Genomic DNA, 19,939 nt, shown 5'->3' on the forward strand with positions numbered 1-19,939 from the left:
AGAAGCGATGACACCACAAAAACCGAAGAGATCACATCACAAGGACAGAAGCGATGACATCACAAAGACAGAAGCGATGACATCACAAAGACAGAAGCGATGACACCACAAAGACAGAAGAGATGACACCACAAAGACCTAAGCGATGCCATCACAAGGACCGAAGAGATGACACCACAAAAACAGAAGCAATGACATCACAAGGACCGAAGCGATGACATCACAAAGACCGAAGCGATGACATCACAAAGACAGAAGCGATGACAACACAAAGACCGAAGAGATGACATCACAAAATGTAATGCGATGACATCACAAGGTGAAAAGCAAAGTATCCACAAAAGTAGCAATCAATGCGTCATTTATATACTGTATATATATGAGCTGGTGCAATCTTTATTCCATCTATAATAAAGCGCAGACGGACGGCGGACGTTCTTCATCTCATCCTGACACGGCGGTCGTTTCCCGTCTTCCAGGTATAATGTGATGACATCACAACGACTGAAATATTGGGATACAATTGCGAGTCTCTCACAAACTGTCAGACCCCGGATTAGAGGGATTTTACTACAGTGGGAAATATTTAGGCAATTATTCCATAATATTTACATGATAACCCGCAGGAAGCTAAGACTGCGAGTCATGGCGGTAATCATGCCCCCTACTGTCCAACAACACCAAATGCGACAGTACAGAAGTTATGTAGGTTTTTGGGGGAAAGTTTAGGATTTTGGTCGCACCCCACCTTCCCTTTATCTGCACTTATGGGGGCCCTATAAGGAGCTGCGGCAGATTGTTGCTGCACTGGCTCCCCCTGCTGGACACATTTGTAATGATCCCACACAGAGGTCAATTCATTGTTTCTCTGTTTTAAGTCACTTTACTTTTGTTCTTGTCACATTTGTTACATTACTTTACTCCAATTCTTAAAAACGGTGAACTTGGCCTTTTGTGCAATGTTAAAGGCGTTTTATCATTTATGTTTTTTACATCAAAAAGTCGCACAATGTTTTAAAGTTTCGCCGCACAAAAAAGAAATCATTTGTTTTCAGAAGAATTCTGTCGTCACACTGCATTAAAGGTCGCAACATGTTTGCACAACTTATGGCACAGCACGAAAACATGCACTGAATTCATGAACAGGCGCAGCTTCCTCCAGCGCACCCTTCATTATGGCAGATAGATAAAAAACGCGCGTCGTGAAGAATCAGGGATTTCTACCCTACTGGACGCCAGATGTACGAACTGCGCAAATGTTCATGCAACAGTTCAAAAAGGTGCAAATGAGGGATTAAGCAAATACATCGGGATAAGGAAAACTACGACCGTAAAGAAAAAAAGAGAAAAGACAAAACCAAGTAACAATAACTTAAAAATGGCACAAACTAAATAACGAAAAAAGAGCACGTGTGTGTATACAGTGTACATATATATGAGTTCCATGTATCAGTCCACTATTGCCCCCAGATAAGTGCAGCTATGGGGAATGATCGCTCTCCCTGCTGACCCAGTGCCCTACGATGCATTTTATTCCTACACTCATGCTTTTAGCGTAGCGGAGCGTTCACACATTACTGCAGGACATGAAAGCTTTGTCTGTGAGTGCAGCCTCATAGGCGAAGCAATTTATTGGTTCTATGCAAGGCAATGGCTTCCGGACTTCATCGTGAATATCTAAATCTCACATAACTGAGCAACCGAGATTATGGAGACGACGCGGAGTGAAGACTCTGCGCTCCAGGCCGTATACGTGGCATGACAGGTCCTTCCCCCTATATCTGTAGTTGACGTGCGCTACTGGGATCATCTCCACCGTCTGACGCTGGGAAAACAACATAAAGAGGGGATAAATGCTGTTATTTCTCAGTAGAAAAATGCAACTAATTATAAAAAAAATCTGTGCTGTATTAATAGGGTTATAATAGATGAGGCGGAGAACAGGGAGGAAACAGGGGTCTGGCGACATCTTGTGGCCATTCTTAGGTAATGCGGCTTGTGAAAAATTGTGTAAAGTCAGTATCACACAGGGTCGGATTAGAAACAGTAAAGAGAGGGGCGCAAGAGCGCAGTTACCAAATTAACAATTAGTTTACTGTAAGGTAAAATTCTCACCTTTACACGTTGTGAGTATGCACAACACATATAGTAAGTATGATAGGAGAGATAAAGATGGCACCGAACCCACGAAGGATCGGATTAGATACACGGCTCAGCAGTCAGTATCACACAGGAGAGGATTAGATACACAGCTCAGCAGTCAGTACCACACAGGAGAGGATTAGATACATGGCTCAGCAGTCAGTATCACACAGGAGAGGATTAGATACACAGCTCAGCAGTCAGTATCACACAAGATAGGATTAGATACACGGCTCAGCAGTCAGTATCACACAGGATAGGATTAGATACACGGCTCAGCAGTCAGTATCACACAGGAGAGGATTAGATACACGGCTCAGCAGACAGTATCACACAGGATAGGATTAGATACACGGCTCAGCAGACAGTATCACACAGAATAGGGTTAGATACACGGCTGAGCAGTCAGTATCACTCAGGAGAGGATTAGATACACGGCTCAGCAGACATTATCACACAGAATAGGGTTAGATACACGGCTCAGCAGTCAGTATCACACAGGAGAGGATTAGATACACAGCTCAGCAGTCAGTATCACATAGGATAGGATTAGATACACGGCTCAGCAGTCAGTATCACACAGGATAGGATTAGATACACGGCTCAGCAGACAGTATCACACAGGACAGGATTAGATACACAGCTCAGCAGTCAGTGTCACACAGGATAGGATTAGATACACGGCTCAGCAGTCAGTATCACACAGGATAGGATTAGATACATGGCTCAGCAGTCAGTATCACACAGGATAGGATTAGATACACAGCTCAGCAGTCAGTATCACACAGGATAGGATTAGATACACGGCTCAGCAGTCAGTATCACACAGGATAGGATTAGATACACGGCTCAGCAGTCAGTATCACACAGGAGAGGATTAGATACACAGCTAAGTAGACAGTATCACACAGGAGAGGATTAGATACACGGTACTATCCGCTAATATTGCTGCAGTGTTAGTGCCACTGTTAGCACACTGCTTAGACTACGTTCACACATGGTGGCTCGCTGCGGTCAGTTTCTGCATTGCACACTATTACTGTTGATTACTGCTCCAGTCCTGGTGTTTTACAATGTTGCTACTAGTCTGTGCTTTACAATATTCCCCCCTCCAGACCATTGCTGCTATATCAGTACTACACCATGATTACCACATTGCTCCTCCGGCCCCCCGTGGCATCAGGAGGGTCTTTACCTGCCTCAGGACAAGACACGAGGGGCCACAAGTCTTCTGGTGTTCTTGGATCAATCTCCCAGAAGCGTCAGAAATCTCAGGGATGTCAGTGAATCCGGCTAAAGGCTGAACCTGCAATAATGACAAGAATGAGGAAGACAGAAAACCCTTCATGCTAGTGTTGTACCTCTGCTGCTCCTCCTGTCACTCAGCTTTTCCAGACTCCTGCAGCAAAGTGAGAGCAGGGGATGGAGAAGAAAACTTTCCCAAAAGTGGATGTTAGTCAAAAATGGCTGAAGAACAGACTGTAGGACTGAGATTTACATCTGAGTCTCCAGCATCCTGCAAACCCGTCAGTCATCTCCTTGTGAAGGCGCCGCAGCCTCATCCGCCCGACATGTTCCCTGTCATTTAGGCCATAAAGGTTTGTAGCAGAAAAGTATCGCCGGCCACGACGGGAGAACAGTTTCTGACTTTGGCGCAAGAAGCCGAAATATCTGCCAAAAGGCTATTAATTAATTTGCTGCATCTTACTGCAGCCACCCACAAATGGATACACAATTCCTGGACGAGTATCTAATCTCCAGGTACAAATGTCACTCACAGGTACTTTCCTAATCTCTGGGTGTGTATCCGAGCTGCACATAGGTTCCTAAGGGTACGTGCACACGCTGCGGAATGGTCTGCGGATTTAGTAAAATCCGCATGTAAATCCTCAGGTCAGAAGACCTGCGGTTTACCTGCGGATTAGGCTGCGGTTTTGCCCTGCGGTTTATCACCTCTACAATGGAGGAGATGGTAAACCGCAGCGGAATCCGCAGAAAGAATTGACATGTCAATTCTTTCTGCGGATTTGAAACCGCAGCAAATCCGCGTGGAAAAATCCGCACTGTCTGCACTGCGGTTTTTAATTTCCATTGATTTTAATGGTACTGTACACCGCTGCAGATCCGCAGCAGAATCCGCAGCGTGTGCACACAGCCTTAATGTTGTGTAGGTTTTGAATTAACGACTGGAGCCAACGCGTTGGTAAATATTTACATTGTTTTTATAATCTACAGTATTAACCTCATCCTTATAGAAGCATCTATAAACACAGAGTATGTATCTAATCTCACAAATCTCTGCATCCAATTACTGATCTCTATCCACAGCTACGTAGTCCAGATATTCAAAAGACTGTATCTAATCAAGTATGTATCTAAATGACAAAGATATGAATTTTATATGATTTTCAATTCCTTTGCATCTAATCTATGTGAAAGTATCTACGGTAATTAATTGATGGAATCTATTCTATGACTATGTATCTAATCGACAGGCAGGTTTGTCATTTTCATATGTTGTACGTTTCTAATCCAATACTATGTATCTAATCCACAGGTGTGTACCACGTTGTGTAGATTCCGCTACTTACCGTCACATCATCATCCGTCGTCATCACCTCCCCCGTCACCTTCTGCAGGACGATAAGCGGCAAACTGAGCTCCTGCTCCAGTGGATCCGACACGATCTGGGATTTCAGCGTCTTCCTGCCAAGAAAGAATGGGAAATACTAAGAAAAGTGATGAAGGGTTAGGGTCCTAATAAGTTGTGAAAACTCAGCTCTGAGCTCACATCTTCCTGCAGCTCCTGCTGGTTCAGTGTCGGTATACAGCAAATACTATAACTGCAAAACTATAACTCCTAATATGTGATGGTGAGGGCATGCTGGGAGTTGTAGTAGTTGGCGAGCAACAGAAAGCTGATAACCTTTCGAAGCATGAACTATAACAGATGAGTGCAGCGAAAAGCACCAGCATCACCAGTAAACTTATTAACAAGGTGCAATCCTCCTGCCCAGTATACATAGAGTATACGGTGACATGTAAAAGTTAGGGCACCCCTGGTGAAAATTACAGTTATCGTGAACAGTTAAGGAAGTTGAATTTGATTTTCAATGATGCTCAGATCAGGGGACTGTGAGGGCCATTGTAAAACCTTCAGCTTGCGCCTTTTGAGGTTGTCTATTGTGGATTGTGACGTGTGTTTAGGATCATTATCCATGTGTAGAAGCCGTCCTCTTCCTCTTCCTCTTTTCACCTTCAGCTTGTTTACAGATGGTTTTATGTTTGCTTCAAGAATTTGATGGTTTCATTGAATCCATTCTTCCCTCTCCCTGTGAAATGTTCCCCGTGCCATTGGCAGCAACACAACCCCAAAGCGTGATTAATCCACCAGGAATTGTTTCCACAATGCATAAGGCTTGTTTAGATGTTATTTTGCATACTTATGACACTGAATTATATGATGAGGATGCAGGAGAGGTTTTCTTCCAATGACTCTTCCATGATAGTCATATTAGTGCAGATGTCTCTGAACAGTAGAGCAATGTACCACACTCCAGAGTCTGATAAATCTTTCTGAAGGTCTTTTCCGGCCATGCAAAGCTTCTGATTTGACTCTCTAGCAATCCTACGAGCAGCTCTCACTGAAATTTTGTTTGGTCTTCCAGACCTTATCTTAACCTCAACTGTTCCTGGTAACGGCCATTTCTTAATTGTGTTTTGAACTGAGGAAAGTGAAACTTGAAAACGCTTTGCTCTTTTATAGCTTCTCCTGCTTTATGGGCCTCCACCATTTTCATTTTCAGAGTGCTCGGCAGCTGCTTAGAAGAATCCATGGCTGCTGGTTTATATCACAATGTTCGAGATTTTTATAAAGCCGGGAAATTTGCTTTCCTAATGATGATAGTGAACAAACCTTAACCCTAACAGGCTAATTAAAGTCTGAAACCTTGGTCAAAGGAATCTGTGCAAGGGTGCCCAGACTTCTGCATCAACCCTTTTTCCTTTTTGTAACTTTTAAAATGTAAAAATATGTAAATATATTTTTTGACTAAAATGTAAAGGAAATGTGTTACCTTTAACTTTAGCCCTTTTGGAAATCATTTCATCCCCAACTTACCTAACTGTTCACAATAACAGTAATTTTGACCAGGGGTTCCCAGACTTTTACATGCCACTCTATAATATATATATATATATACACACACAGCTCACCATTTCACCGCCAGCTGCTGGTAATAGAAGAGTCGCCCTTCTCCTTTACATAAGCCACATATTTTTCGACCTCGTCCAGAACATTTGCTGCATCTAAATGGTTAAAAAAGTCACAAATTGGCAACGAAATTGAGTCCCCCGTATCCATCATCGCCGCCCATCACTGCCTTCCCCGATTCATTTATAGTACTACAGCTATCACCAGACAAAGATAAAAAGATACAAATGATAAAAAGCAAAGAGTAAAAGCTGCAAAAAATTGTACTGATCTGAGATTGACACAAATTTTGCTTTTCACACTTTGCTGTTTCAGTTTTACATTAACTAAAGAGAGTTATGAAGAGCGATCAGATACATTCCAAAAAGACAATCCTTGTCATGGAAAATGACAAAACATATTTCCATTGCATTATAGCCTTAATTGAAAATAATCTTCCCATAGTGTATGGAGAAATAGTATTATAGTAGTTATATTCTTGTACATAGGGGCAGTATTATAGTAGTTATATTCTTGTACATAGGAGCAGTATTATAGTAGTTATATTCTTGTACATAGGGGCAGTATTATAGTAGTTATATTCTTGTATATAGGAGCAGTATTATAGTAGTTATAAACTTGTACATAGGAGCAGTATTATAGTAGTTATATTCTTGTACATAGGGGCAGTATTATAGTAGTTATATTCTTGTACATAGGAGCAGTATTATAGTAGTTATATTCTTGTACATAGGGGCAGTATTATAGTAGTTATATTCTTGTACATAGGAGCAGTATTATAGTAGTTATATTCTTGTACATAGGGGCAGTATTATAGTAGTTATATTCTTGTACATAGGAGCAGTATTATAGTAGTTATATTCTTGTACATAGGAGCAGTATTATAGTAGTTATATTCTTGTACATAGGAGGCAGTATTATAGTAGTTATATTCTTGTATATAGGGAGCAGTATTATAGTAGTTATATTCTTGTACATAGGGGCAGTATTATAGTAGTTATATACTTGTACATAGGGGGCAGTATTATAGTAGTCATATTCTTGTACATAGGGGCAGTATTATAGTAGTTATATTCTTGTACATAGGGAGCAGTATTATAGTAGTTATATTCTTGTACATAGGAGCAGTATTATAGTAGTTATATTATTGTACATAGGGGCAGTATTATAGTAGTCATATTCTTGTACATAGGGGCAGTATTATAGTAGTTATATTCTTGTACATAGGGAGCAGTATTATAGTAGGTATATTCTTGTACATAGGGGGCAGTATTATAGTAGTTATATTCTTGTACATAGTGGCAGTATTATAGTAGTTATATTCTTGTACATAGGAGCAGTATTATAGTAGTTATATTCTTGTACATAGGGGTAGTATTATAGTAGTTATATTCTTGTACATAGGGGCAGTATTATAGTAGTTATATTCTTGTACATAGGGGCAGTATTATAGTAGTTATATTCTTGTACATAGGGGCAGTATTATAGTAGTTATATTCTTGTACATAGGAGCAGTATTATAGTAGTTATATTCTTGTACATAGGAGCAGTATTATAGTAGTTATATTCTTGTACATAGGGGCAGTATTATAGTAGTTATATTCTTGTACATAGGAGCAGTATTATAGTAGTTATATTCTTGTACATAGGGGCAGTATTATAGTAGTTATATTCTTGTACATAGGAGCAGTATTATAGTAGTTATATTCTTGTACATAGGGGCAGTATTATAGTAGTTATATTCTTGTACATAGGAGCAGTATTATAGTAGTTATATTCTTGTACATAGGAGCAGTATTATAGTAGTTATATTCTTGTACATAGTGGCAGTATTATAGTAGTTATATTCTTGTATATAGGGAGCAGTATTATAGTAGTTATATTCTTGTACATAGGGAGCAGTATTATAGTAGTTATATACTTGTACATAGGGGGCAGTATTATAGTAGTCATATTCTTGTACATAGGGGCAGTATTATAGTAGTTATATTCTTGTACATAGGGAGCAGTATTATAGTAGTTATATTCTTGTACATAGGAGCAGTATTATAGTAGTTATATTATTGTACATAGGGGCAGTATTATAGTAGTCATATTCTTGTACATAGGGGCAGTATTATAGTAGTTATATTCTTGTACATAGGGAGCAGTATTATAGTAGGTATATTCTTGTACATAGGGGGCAGTATTATAGTAGTTATATTCTTGTACATAGTGGCAGTATTATAGTAGTTATATTCTTGTACATTGGGGCAGTATTATAGTAGTTATATTCTTGTACATAGGGGGCAGTATTATAGTAGTTATATTCTTGTACATAGGGGGCAGTATTATAGTAGTTATATTCTTGTACATAGTGGCAGTATTATAGTAGTTATATTCTTGTACATTGGGGCAGTATTATACTAGCTATATTCTTGTACAAAGGAGCAGTATTATAGTCATTATATTCTTGTGCATAGGGGCAGTATAATAGTCGTTATATTCTTGTACATAGGAGCAGTATAATAGCAGTTATATTCTTGTACATAGGGGCAGTATTATAGTAGTTATATTCTTGTACATAGGGGCAGTATTATAGTAGTTATATTCTTGTACATAGTGGCAGTATTATAGTAGTTATATTCTTGTACATAGTGGCAGTATTATAGAAGTTATATTCTTGTACATAGGGAGCAGTATTATAGTCGTTATATTCTTGTTCATAGGGGCAGTATTATAGTCGTTATATTCTTGTACATAGGGGGCAGTATTATAGTCGTTATATTCTTGTTCATAGGGGCAGTATTATAGTCGTTATATTCTTGTACATAGTGGCAGTATTATAGTAGTTATATTCTTGTACATAGGGGGCAGTATTATAGTCGTTATATTCTTGTTCATAGGGGCAGTATTATAGTCGTTGTATTCTTGTACATAGCAGCAGTATTATAGAAGTTATATTCTTGTACATAGGGAGCAGTATTATAGTAGTTATATTCTTGTACATAGTGGCAGTATTATAGTAGTTATATTCTTGTACATTGGGGCAGTATTATACTAGCTATATTCTTGTACAAAGGAGCAGTATTATAGTCATTATATTCTTGTGCATAGGGGCAGTATAATAGTCGTTATATTCTTGTACATAGGAGCAGTATTATAGTAGTTATATTCTTGTACATAGGAGCAGTATTATAGCAGTTATATTCTTGTACATAGGGGCAGTATAATAGTAGTTATATTCTTGTACACAGGGGCAGTATTATAGTAGTTATATTCTCGTACATAGGGGCAGTGTTAAAGTAGTTATATTCTTGTACAAATGAGCAGTATTATAGTCGTTATATTCTTGTTCATAGGGGCAGTATTATAGTCGTTATATTCTTGCACATAGGAGCAGTATTATAGTCGTTATATTCTTGTACATAGGGGCAGTATTATAGTAGTTATGTTATTGTACATAGTGGCAATATTATAGTAGTCATATTCTTGTACATAGGGGCAGTATTATAGTAGTTATATTCTTGTACATAGGGGCAGTATTATAGTCGTTATATTCTTGTACATAGGGGGTAGTATTATAGTAGTTATATTCTTGTACATAGGGGCAGTATTATAGTCGTTATGTTATTGTACATAGTGGCAATATTATAGTAGTTATATTCTTGTACATAGGGGCAGTATTATAGTCGTTATATTCTTGTACATAGGGGCAGTATTATAGTCGTTATATTCTTGTACATAGGGGGCAGTATTATAGTAGTTATATTCTTGTACATAGGGGCAGTATTATAGTAGTTATATTCTTGTACATAGGGGGCAGTATTATAGTCGTTATATTCTTGTACATAGGGGCAGTATTATAGTGGTTATGTTATTGTACATAGTGGCAATATTATAGTAGTTATATTCTTGTACATAGGGGCAGTATTATAGTAGTTATATTCTTGTACATAGGGGCAGTATTATAGTCGTTATATTCTTGTACATAGGGGGCAGTATTATAGTAGTTATATTCTTGTACATAGGGGCAGTATTATTGTCGTTATATTCTTGTACATAGGGGGCAGTATTATAGTCGTTATATTCTTGTACATAGGGGCAGTATTATAGTCGTTATATTCTTGTACATAGGGGCAGTATTATAGTTGTTATATTCTTGTACATAGGGGGCAGTATTATAGTCGTTATATTCTTGTAAATAGGGGCAGTATTATAGTCGTTATATTCTTGTACATAGGAGCAGTATTATAGTCGTTATATTCTTGTACATAGGGGCAGTATTATAGTAGTTATATTCTTGTACATAGGGGCAGTATTATAGAAGTTAAATTATTGTAAATAGTGGAAATATTATAGTCGTTATATTCTTGTACATAGGGGCAGTATTATAGTCGTTATATTCTTGTACATAAGGGGCAGTATTATAGTAGTTATATTCCTGTACATAGGGGCAGTATTATAGTCGTTATATTCTTGTACATAAGGGGCAGTATTATAGTCGTTATATTCTTGTACATAGGGGCAGTATTATAGTCGTTATATTCTTGTACATAAGGGGCAGTATTATAGTAGTTATATTCTTGTACATAGGGGCAGTATTATAGTCGTTATATTCTTGTACATAAGTGGCAGTATTATAGTAGTTATATTCTTGTACATAGGAGCAGTATTATAGTCGTTATATTCTTGTAAATAGGGGCAGTATTATAGTCGTTATATTCTTGTACATAGGAGCAGTATTATAGTCGTTATATTCTTGTACATAAGGGGAAGTATTATAGTCGTTATATTCTTGTACATAAGGGGCAGTATCATAGTAGTTATATTCTTGTACATAGGGGCAGTATTATAGTCGTTATATTCTTGTACATAAGGGGCAGTATTATAGTAGTTATATTCTTGTACATAGGGGGCAGTATTATAGTCGGTATATTCTTGTAAATAGGGGCAGTATTATAGTCGTTATATTCTTGTACATAGGAGCAGTATTATAGTCGTTATATTCTTGTACATAAGGGGCAGTATTATAGTAGTTATATTCTTGTACATAGGAGCAGTATTATAGTCGTTTTATTCTTGTAAATAGGGGCAGTATTATAGTCGTTATATTCTTGTACATAGGAGCAGTATTATAGTCGTTATATTCTTGTACAGAGGGGCAGTAGTATAGTAGTTTTGCTATTGTACATAGTGGCAATATTATAATAGTTATATTCTTGTACATAGGGGCAGTATTATAGTAGTTATTTTCTTGTACATAGTGGCAGTTTTGTAGTAGTTATATTCTTGTACATAGGGGGCAGTATTATAGTAGTTATGTTATTGTACATAGTGGCAATATTATAGTAGTTATATTCTTGTACATAGGGGCAGTATTATAGTAGTTATATTCTTGTACATAGGAGCAGTATTATAGTCGTTATATTCTTGTACATAAGGGGAAGTATTATAGTCGTTATATTCTTGTACATAGGGGGTAGTATTATAGTAGTTATATTCTTGTACATAGGAGCAGTATTATAGTAGTTATATTCTTATACATAGGGGGCAGTATTATAGTAGTTATATTCTTGTACATAGTGGCAGTATTATAGTAGTTATATTCTTGTACATAGGGGGCAGTATTATAGTAGTTATATTTTTGTACATAGGAGCAGTATTATAGTAGTTATAGTCTTGTACATAGGAGCAGTATTATAGTAGTTATATTCTTGTACATAGGGGCAGTATTATAGTCGTTATATTCTTGTACATAGGAGCAGTATTATAGTCGTTATATTCTTGTACATAAGGGGCAGTATTATAGTAGTTATATTCTTGTACATAGGAGCAGTATTATAGTCGTTTTATTCTTGTAAATAGGGGCAGTATTATAGTCGTTATATTCTTGTACATAGGAGCAGTATTATAGTCGTTATATTCTTGTACAGAGGGGCAGTATTATAGTAGTTTTGCTATTGTACATAGTGGCAATATTATAATAGTTATATTCTTGTACATAGGGGCAGTATTATAGTAGTTATTTTCTTGTACATAGTGGCAGTTTTGTAGTAGTTATATTCTTGTACATAGGGGGCAGTATTATAGTAGTTATGTTATTGTACATAGTGGCAATATTATAGTAGTTATATTCTTGTACATAGGGGCAGTATTATAGTAGTTATATTCTTGTACATAGGAGCAGTATTATAGTCGTTATATTCTTGTACATAAGGGGAAGTATTATAGTCGTTATATTCTTGTACATAGGGGGTAGTATTATAGTAGTTATATTCTTGTACATAGGAGCAGTATTATAGTAGTTATATTCTTATACATAGGGGGCAGTATTATAGTAGTTATATTCTTGTACATAGTGGCAGTATTATAGTAGTTATATTCTTGTACATAGGGGGCAGTATTATAGTAGTTATATTTTTGTACATAGGAGCAGTATTATAGTAGTTATAGTCTTGTACATAGGAGCAGTATTATAGTAGTTATATTCTTGTACATAGGGGCAGTATTATAGTAGTTATATTCTTGTACATAGGGGCAGTATTATAGTTGTTATATTCTTGTACATAGGGGGCAGTATTATAGTAGATATATTCTTGTACATAGGAGCAGTATTATAGTTGTTATATTCTTGTACATAGGGGGCAGTATTATAGTAGTTATATTCTTGTACATAGGAGCAGTATTATAGTAGTTATATTCTTGTACATAGTGGCAGTTTTATAGTAGTTATATTCTTGTACATAGGGGGCAGTATTATAGTAGTTACATTCTTGTACATAGGAGCAGTATTATAGTAGTTATATTCTTGTACATAGTGGCAGTATTATAGTAGATATATTCTTGTACATAGTGGCAGTATTATAGTAGATATATTCTTGTACATAGGGGCAGTATTATAGTAGTTATATTCTTGTACATAGGAGCAGTATTATAGTAGTTATATTCTTGTACATAGGAGCAGTATTATAGTAGTTATATTCTTGTACATAGGAGCAGTATTATAGTAGTTATATTCTTGTACATAGGAGCAGTATTATAGTAGTTATATTCTTGTACATAGTGGCAGTTTTTTAATAGTTATATTCTTGTACATAGGTGGCAGTATTATAGTAGTTATATTCTTGTACATAGGAGCAGTATTATAGTAGTTATATTCTTGTACATAGGTGGCAGTATTATAGTAGTTATATTCTTGTACATAGGAGCAGTATTATAGTAGTTATATTCTTGTACATAGGAGGAGTATTATAGTAGTTATATTCTTGTACATAGGAGCAGTATTATAGTAGTTATATTCTTGTACATAGTGGCAGTTTTATAATAGTTATATTCTTGTACATAGGAGCAGTATTATTGTAGTTATATTCTTGTACATAGGAGCAGTATTATAGTAGTTATATTCTTGTACAAAGGAGCAGTATTATAGTAGTTATATTCTTGTACATAGGAGCAGTATTATAGTAGTTATATTCTTGTACATAGGGGCAGTATTATAATCGTTATATTCTTGTACATAAGGGGCAGTATTATAGTAGTTATATTCTTGTACATGGGAGCAGTATTAAAGTCGTTATATTCTTGTAAATAGGGGCAGTATTATAGTCGTTATATTCTTGTACATAGGAGCAGTAGTATAGTCATTATATTCTTGTACATAAGGGGAAGTATTATAGTCGTTATATTCTTGTACATAGGAGCAGTATTATAGTCATTATATTCTTGTACATAAGGGGCAGTATTATAGTAGTTATATTCTTGTACATAGGGGCAGTATTATAGTCGTTATATTCTTGTACATAAGGGGCAGTATTATAGTAGTTATATTCTTGTACATAGGGGGCAGTATTATAGTCGTTATATTCTTGTAAATAGGGGCAGTATTATAGTCGTTATATTCTTGTACATAGGAGCAGTATTATAGTCGTTATATTCTTGTACATAGGAGCAGTATTATAGTAGTTATATTCTTGTACATAGGAGCAGTATTATAGTCATTATATTCTTGTACATAAGGGGAAGTATTATAGTCGTTATATTCTTGTACATAGGAGCAGTATTATAGTCATTATATTCTTGTACATAAGGGGCAGTATTATAGTAGTTATATTCTTGTACAAAGGGGCAGTATTATAGTCGTTATATTCTTGTACATAAGGGGCAGTATTATAGTAGTTATATTCTTGTACATAGGGGGAGTATTATAGTCGTTATATTCTTGTACATAGGAGCAGTATTATAGTCGTTATATTCTTGTACATAGGAGCAGTATTATAGTAGTTATATTCTTGTACATAGGAGCAGTATTATAGTCGTTTTATTCTTGTAAATAGGGGCAGTATTATAGTCGTTATATTCTTGTACATAGGAGCAGTATTGTAGTCGTTATATTCTTGTACAGAGGGGCAGTATTATAGTAGTTATGCTATTGTACATAGTGGCAATATTATAATAGTTATATTCTTGTACATAGTGGCAGTATTATAGTAGATATATTCTTGTACATAGGGGCAGTATTATAGTAGTTATATTCTTGTACATAGGAGCAGTATTATAGTAGTTATATTCTTGTACATAGTGGCAGTTTTATAATAGTTATATTCTTGTACATAGGAGCAGTATTATAGTAGTTATATTCTTGTACATAGGAGCAGTATTATAGTAGTTATATTCTTGTACAAAGGAGCAGTATTATAGTAGTTATATTCTTGTACATAGGGGCAGTATTATAGTCGTTATATTCTTGTACATAAGGGGCAGTATTATAGTAGTTATATTCTTGTACATAGGAGCAGTATTATAGTCGTTATATTCTTGTAAATAGGGGCAGTATTATAGTCGTTATATTCTTGTACATAGGAGCAGTATTATAGTCATTATATTCTTGTACATAGGAGCAGTATTATAGTCGTTATATTCTTGTACATAAGGGGAAGTATTATAGTCGTTATATTCTTGTACATAAGGGGCAGTATTATAGTAGTTATATTCTTGTACATAGGAGCAGTATTATAGTCGTTTTATTCTTGTAAATAGGGGCAGTATTATAGTCGTTATATTCTTGTACATAGGAGCAGTATTATAGTCGTTTTATTCTTGTACATAAGGGGCAGTATTATAGTAGTTATATTCTTGTACAGAGGAGCAGTATTATAGTCGTTATATTCTTGTAAATAGGGGCAGTATTATAGTCGTTATATTCTTGTACATAGGAGCAGTATTATAGTCATTATATTCTTGTACAGAGGGGCAGCATTCTAGTAGTTATGCTATTGTACATAGTGGCAATATTATAATAGTTATATTCTTGTACATAGGGGCAGTATTATAGTAGTTATATTCTTGTACATAGGGAGCAGTATTATAGTAGTTATATTCTTGTACATAGGAGCAGTATTATAATAGTTATATTCTTGTACATAGGGGGCAGTTTTGTAGTAGTTATATTCTTGTACATAGGGGGCAGTATTATAGTAGTTATGTTATTGTTCATAGGGGCAGTATTATAGTAGTTATATTATTGTACATAGGAGCAGTATTATAGTAGTTATATTCTTGTACATAGGGGCAGTATTATAGTAGTTATATTCTTGTATATAGGGGTAGTATTATAGTAGTTATATTATTGTACCTAGGGGCCAGTATTATAGTAGTTATATTCTTGTACATAGGGGGCAGTATTATTGTAGTTATATTCTTGTACATAGGGGCAGAATTATAGTAGTGATATTCTTGTACATAGGAGGCAGTATTATAGTAGTTATATTCTTGTACATAGGGGGCAGTATTATAGTAGCTATATTCTTGTACATAGGAGCAGTATTATAGTAGTCATGTTATTGTACAATACTCTGTGATTACGGCTTCATTCACCTTTTTCTGCCGCTCCCTGAACATGCTGGACACCTCTTGTTTCTGGATTTGTGGCGGCTGCTGCTGGAACATCGACATCTGAACTGTTGAGGAAATTAGAACTTTTGTAAGACAATCAGCAAAAATAAAAGTAGAATTGAAAGTGCTACCATTTTTTCCCTTACCTGTCCCGATCCCCCACACCTTGAGCATTTACAGCGTCCACGACCTCCACATTTGTGACATGTCTGCAACAATTTATCACAATGTCACAGACTCAACATTTATTACCAATAAGAAAAATTACTTTTAAGTTCTTAAAGGGTTCTTTGGTCCGTCTCTTCCTTTTCACATGTGTTACAAACTATCATTGTTCCATCCTTCCCCCATTAGTCACTGTTCACTTTCTGACTCTACCGTTTTTGTGTATAGAAATACTCAGTACGACATCCATTCACCTTTATTTCTCCGGATCGAGGGAGTGGGATTTTCTTTGACCCTTCATGAAACATTTTTGGGGTACAGACATCAATATCCCAGATCTGCGGGACGAGGTCTATGTCTCCAGCGTCGATTCTCTGACCTGCAGATGTAAAGACTCTGAAATGTAACGTCTCATCTGCAGCATGTGAACGGTGCCCAAACATGACCACAGCTGGCGCTGAGCACGCACCGGTGTACGGCCTGCAGAGCTTCTCCATGTGTCTGGTTTCAGCGAACGTCTCCAGTCTGTACTGTAATAAGGGGAGAAATGGGACAAACCGATCAGCTAACATGGAGGATAGGACCAAGAGGTCCAACTCTATGCACATCCCGAGCTGCATGTTTATGCTCTAGTCACATCCAGAGCTGCTGTAGTCACATCCCGAGCTGCATGTTTATGCTCTAGTCACATCCAGAGCTGCTCTAGTCACATCCAGAGCTGCATGTTTATGCTCTAGTCACATCCAGAGCTGCATGTTTATGCTCCAGTCACATCCAGAGCTGCATGTTTATGCTCTAGTCATATCCAGAGCTGCATGTTTTATGCTCTAGTCAAAGCCAGAGCTGCATGTTTATGCTCTAGTCACATCCAGAGCTGCATGTTTATGCTCTAGTCACATCCAGAGCTGCATGTTTTATGCTCTAGTCAAAGCCAGAGCTGCATGTTTTATGCTCTAGTCACAGCCAGAGCTGCATGTTTTATGATCTAGTCACATCCAGAGCTGCATGTTTATGCTCTAGTCACATCCAGAGCTGCATGTTTTATGCTCTAGTCACATCCAGAGGTGCATGTTTTATGCTCTAATCACATCCCGAGATGGATGTTTATGCTCTAGTCACATCCAGAGCTGCATGTTTTATGCTCTAATCACATCCAGACCTGCATATTTATGCTCTAGTCACATCCAGAGCTGCATGTTTTGCGCTCTAGTCACATCCAGAGCTGCATGTTTTGCGCTCTAGTCACAACCAGAGCTGCATGTTTATTCTCGTCACATCCAGAGCTGCATGTTTTATTCTCTATTAACATCCAGAGCTGCATGCTTTATTCTCTAGTAATATCTAGAGCTGTATGTTTTATTCTCTAGTCACATCCAGAGCTGCATGCTTTAATTATGTTGCTTTACTGGGGATTATGCTACATTCACATTCAGAGCTGCATTTTTAGCTTTTGTTTTTGCACTGTGTCTTATACGCCAGTCACATTCAGAGATTGGAGTTTGGTTCGCCGTCACTTGATCTCCCTCTCCAGCTTACTGACAGTTTCCACAGCAGTTTCCCTGCGGTCCAGATCCTTAGTGAAGCTATTCTACTGTGGGAGGTCATTTTATTATTGACTGATAGCCGGGTCACAGATTTCACTGCTTCTCTCTACAACTATCCAGTGCATCAGGGGGGATGTGAATGCAGCTCTGGATGTGACTGGAGCATAGCTATTACTTTGCTGATTTTGGACTCACCCTATAGACGGGCATTTGTGTTAACCTCTCGACCACCGGCTCTTCTCTTCTGGGTCTGCAGCAGCAGCATGAGGACCAGACATATTTCCGCACGGCGTCCCTCGCAGCTTCCTTTGGGATCAACACGACATTTCTAGATAAGAAGGAGACAAGTCGTCGGGTTCTGGATTTCTGATTTGGAAACTCTGAAAGGTGTAATTGTGAGAGAACTGAGACTCCAGATACAGGACAACCAAGAGACCCTCACCTGTAATCCTGGCGGTCTCTGTGAGATGTGTCACCTGGGGCACAAGGGTCACTAAAGTCAGAGGTTCCTGTAGAAGATAGAAGAGCAATGTCAGACTGACTCCGGGGCCACAATGCAGCGACATGCGCAGATTTACCGCTGCTTCTATAGAATAATATACCGGGAAGTTTAGTAAATGAATGATGAGGAGCGGATTCTATCTGTGCGTGTATTGCTCCAAATATCGATCATGCAGGTGGTGGGGCCCACCGGGGAATTCTCCTGTTACCCTACAGACCAGTCCGGGTCAGTATAACACAACTAACGGGACTGAGATGAGTGATTCACAGAAGATTATCTATTCTAGACCAGGGTTCCCCAACTCCAGTCCTCAAGGCCCACCAACAGGTCATGTTTTCAGGATTTCCTTATTATTTCTCAGGTGATAATTGCTTCCCCTGTGCAATACAAAGGAAATCCTGAAAACATGATCTGTTGGTGGGCCTTGAGGACTGGAGATGGGGAACCCTGGTCTAGACAGTCAGAACCTTATCATGTATCTCTGTATACAGGGAGCTCCCCCTAGTGGTGGCTGCAGACAGGATCTTATGTATCTCTGTATACAGGGAGCTCCCCCTAGTGGTGGCTGCAGACAGGATCTTATCATGTATCTCTGTATACAGGGAGCTCCCCCTAGTGGTGACTGCAGACAGGATCTTATCATGCATCTCTGTATACAGGGAGATCCCCCTAGTGGTGGCCACAGACAGGATCTTATGTTTCTCTGTATACAGGGACCTCCCCCTAGTGGTGACTGTAGTCAGACAGTGTCACAGAACAAATGGGAAGCAGTTCAGCGCGTATACTTTCCCTTCCGTTACCCCATAGCAGTCACACTTTATGTCTATGTAGTAAGTCGATATTCTTCTAGTTAGTACATGGATATAAGAGAATGTAGATCTTAAAGCCAAGTTACCCACCTTGCTCCATGCAGATGTTTCCAGTGTCACATCCAGGAGGTCAGTAACGGGTGGTCGGCTCCCGAGGCTGCGCCATTATTAGAACAACCACTGAGAGACGTGGATCGTCCAGACATTGTGCAATGAGACAACACAACCTGCTCCACAGGTAGAGAGATCCCGGAGCGCAGAGAATCAGGTCATGTCCCACTTGGAGCCCGGACAGAGTGCTCGGGGGGAAATCACACGGCCGGCACCTCTATGGGGCATGCCCCGGGGATGGGGCGCAGTATTAATGCCCCTTGGGACGGGCAGACAATGGTGTGTAAACTCTGCTCAGATTGTGATAAGAGGAGCGCGGCGAGGCCTCACGCAGATGGATTGTTCTGCGCTAAATATAGGGCGGCTGAAGGAACCGGCCATTGTTAGAGGCGTCACTTACACTACAGCAATAGATAAGATCGAGAGCAGAAAGGGGCCGGCGGGGCCGCTATTAGTGTTTCTGGGAAAGCTGGGTATCGAATCCTGGGAAAGCTGGGACTTTGCTGTATTCTTCGTGGTGTGACAACCCTTGTGTCACGGCAGTAATATTAGCGTTCAGCTTATAACTAGATAAAATTAA

General features: G+C 38.1%; 1 protein-coding gene across 1 annotated transcript; it reads right to left on the reverse strand.

Annotated features, from left to right (window-relative positions):
* Positions 1-780: 780 nt before the first annotated feature.
* On the reverse strand, positions 781-19,718 carry LOC141088876 (protein SSUH2 homolog). The gene is made up of 11 exons (XM_073575106.1): positions 19,339-19,718; positions 18,380-18,446; positions 18,133-18,265; positions 16,863-16,923; positions 16,648-16,772; positions 16,375-16,437; positions 16,211-16,293; positions 6,358-6,450; positions 4,734-4,848; positions 3,338-3,448; positions 781-1,825 (listed from the first exon to the last, which is right to left on the reverse strand). Exons 1-11 carry the CDS (start codon positions 19,346-19,348, stop codon positions 1,685-1,687), a joined length of 1,002 nt encoding a protein of 333 aa, XP_073431207.1. The 5' UTR covers positions 19,349-19,718; the 3' UTR covers positions 781-1,684.
* Positions 19,719-19,939: the final 221 nt, after the last annotated feature.

This window comes from Dendrobates tinctorius, unplaced genomic scaffold, assembly GCF_039654945.1.
Source record: "Dendrobates tinctorius isolate UK_male_01 unplaced genomic scaffold, ASM3965494v1 ptg000041l, whole genome shotgun sequence".
Classification (NCBI taxonomy): Eukaryota; Metazoa; Chordata; class Amphibia; order Anura; family Dendrobatidae; genus Dendrobates; species Dendrobates tinctorius.

Excerpts from the sequence above, each read along its gene's own strand:
- LOC141088876 (XM_073575106.1), bottom strand. Across the intron at positions 16,438-16,647 it reads CTCGATCCGGAGAAATAAAG|ACATGTCACAAATGTGGAGG; the intron begins GTGAATGGATGT and ends AAATTGTTGCAG. Across the intron at positions 4,849-6,357 it reads CAGCAGCTGGCGGTGAAATG|GAAGACGCTGAAATCCCAGA; the intron begins GTGAGCTGTGTG and ends CTTTCTTGGCAG.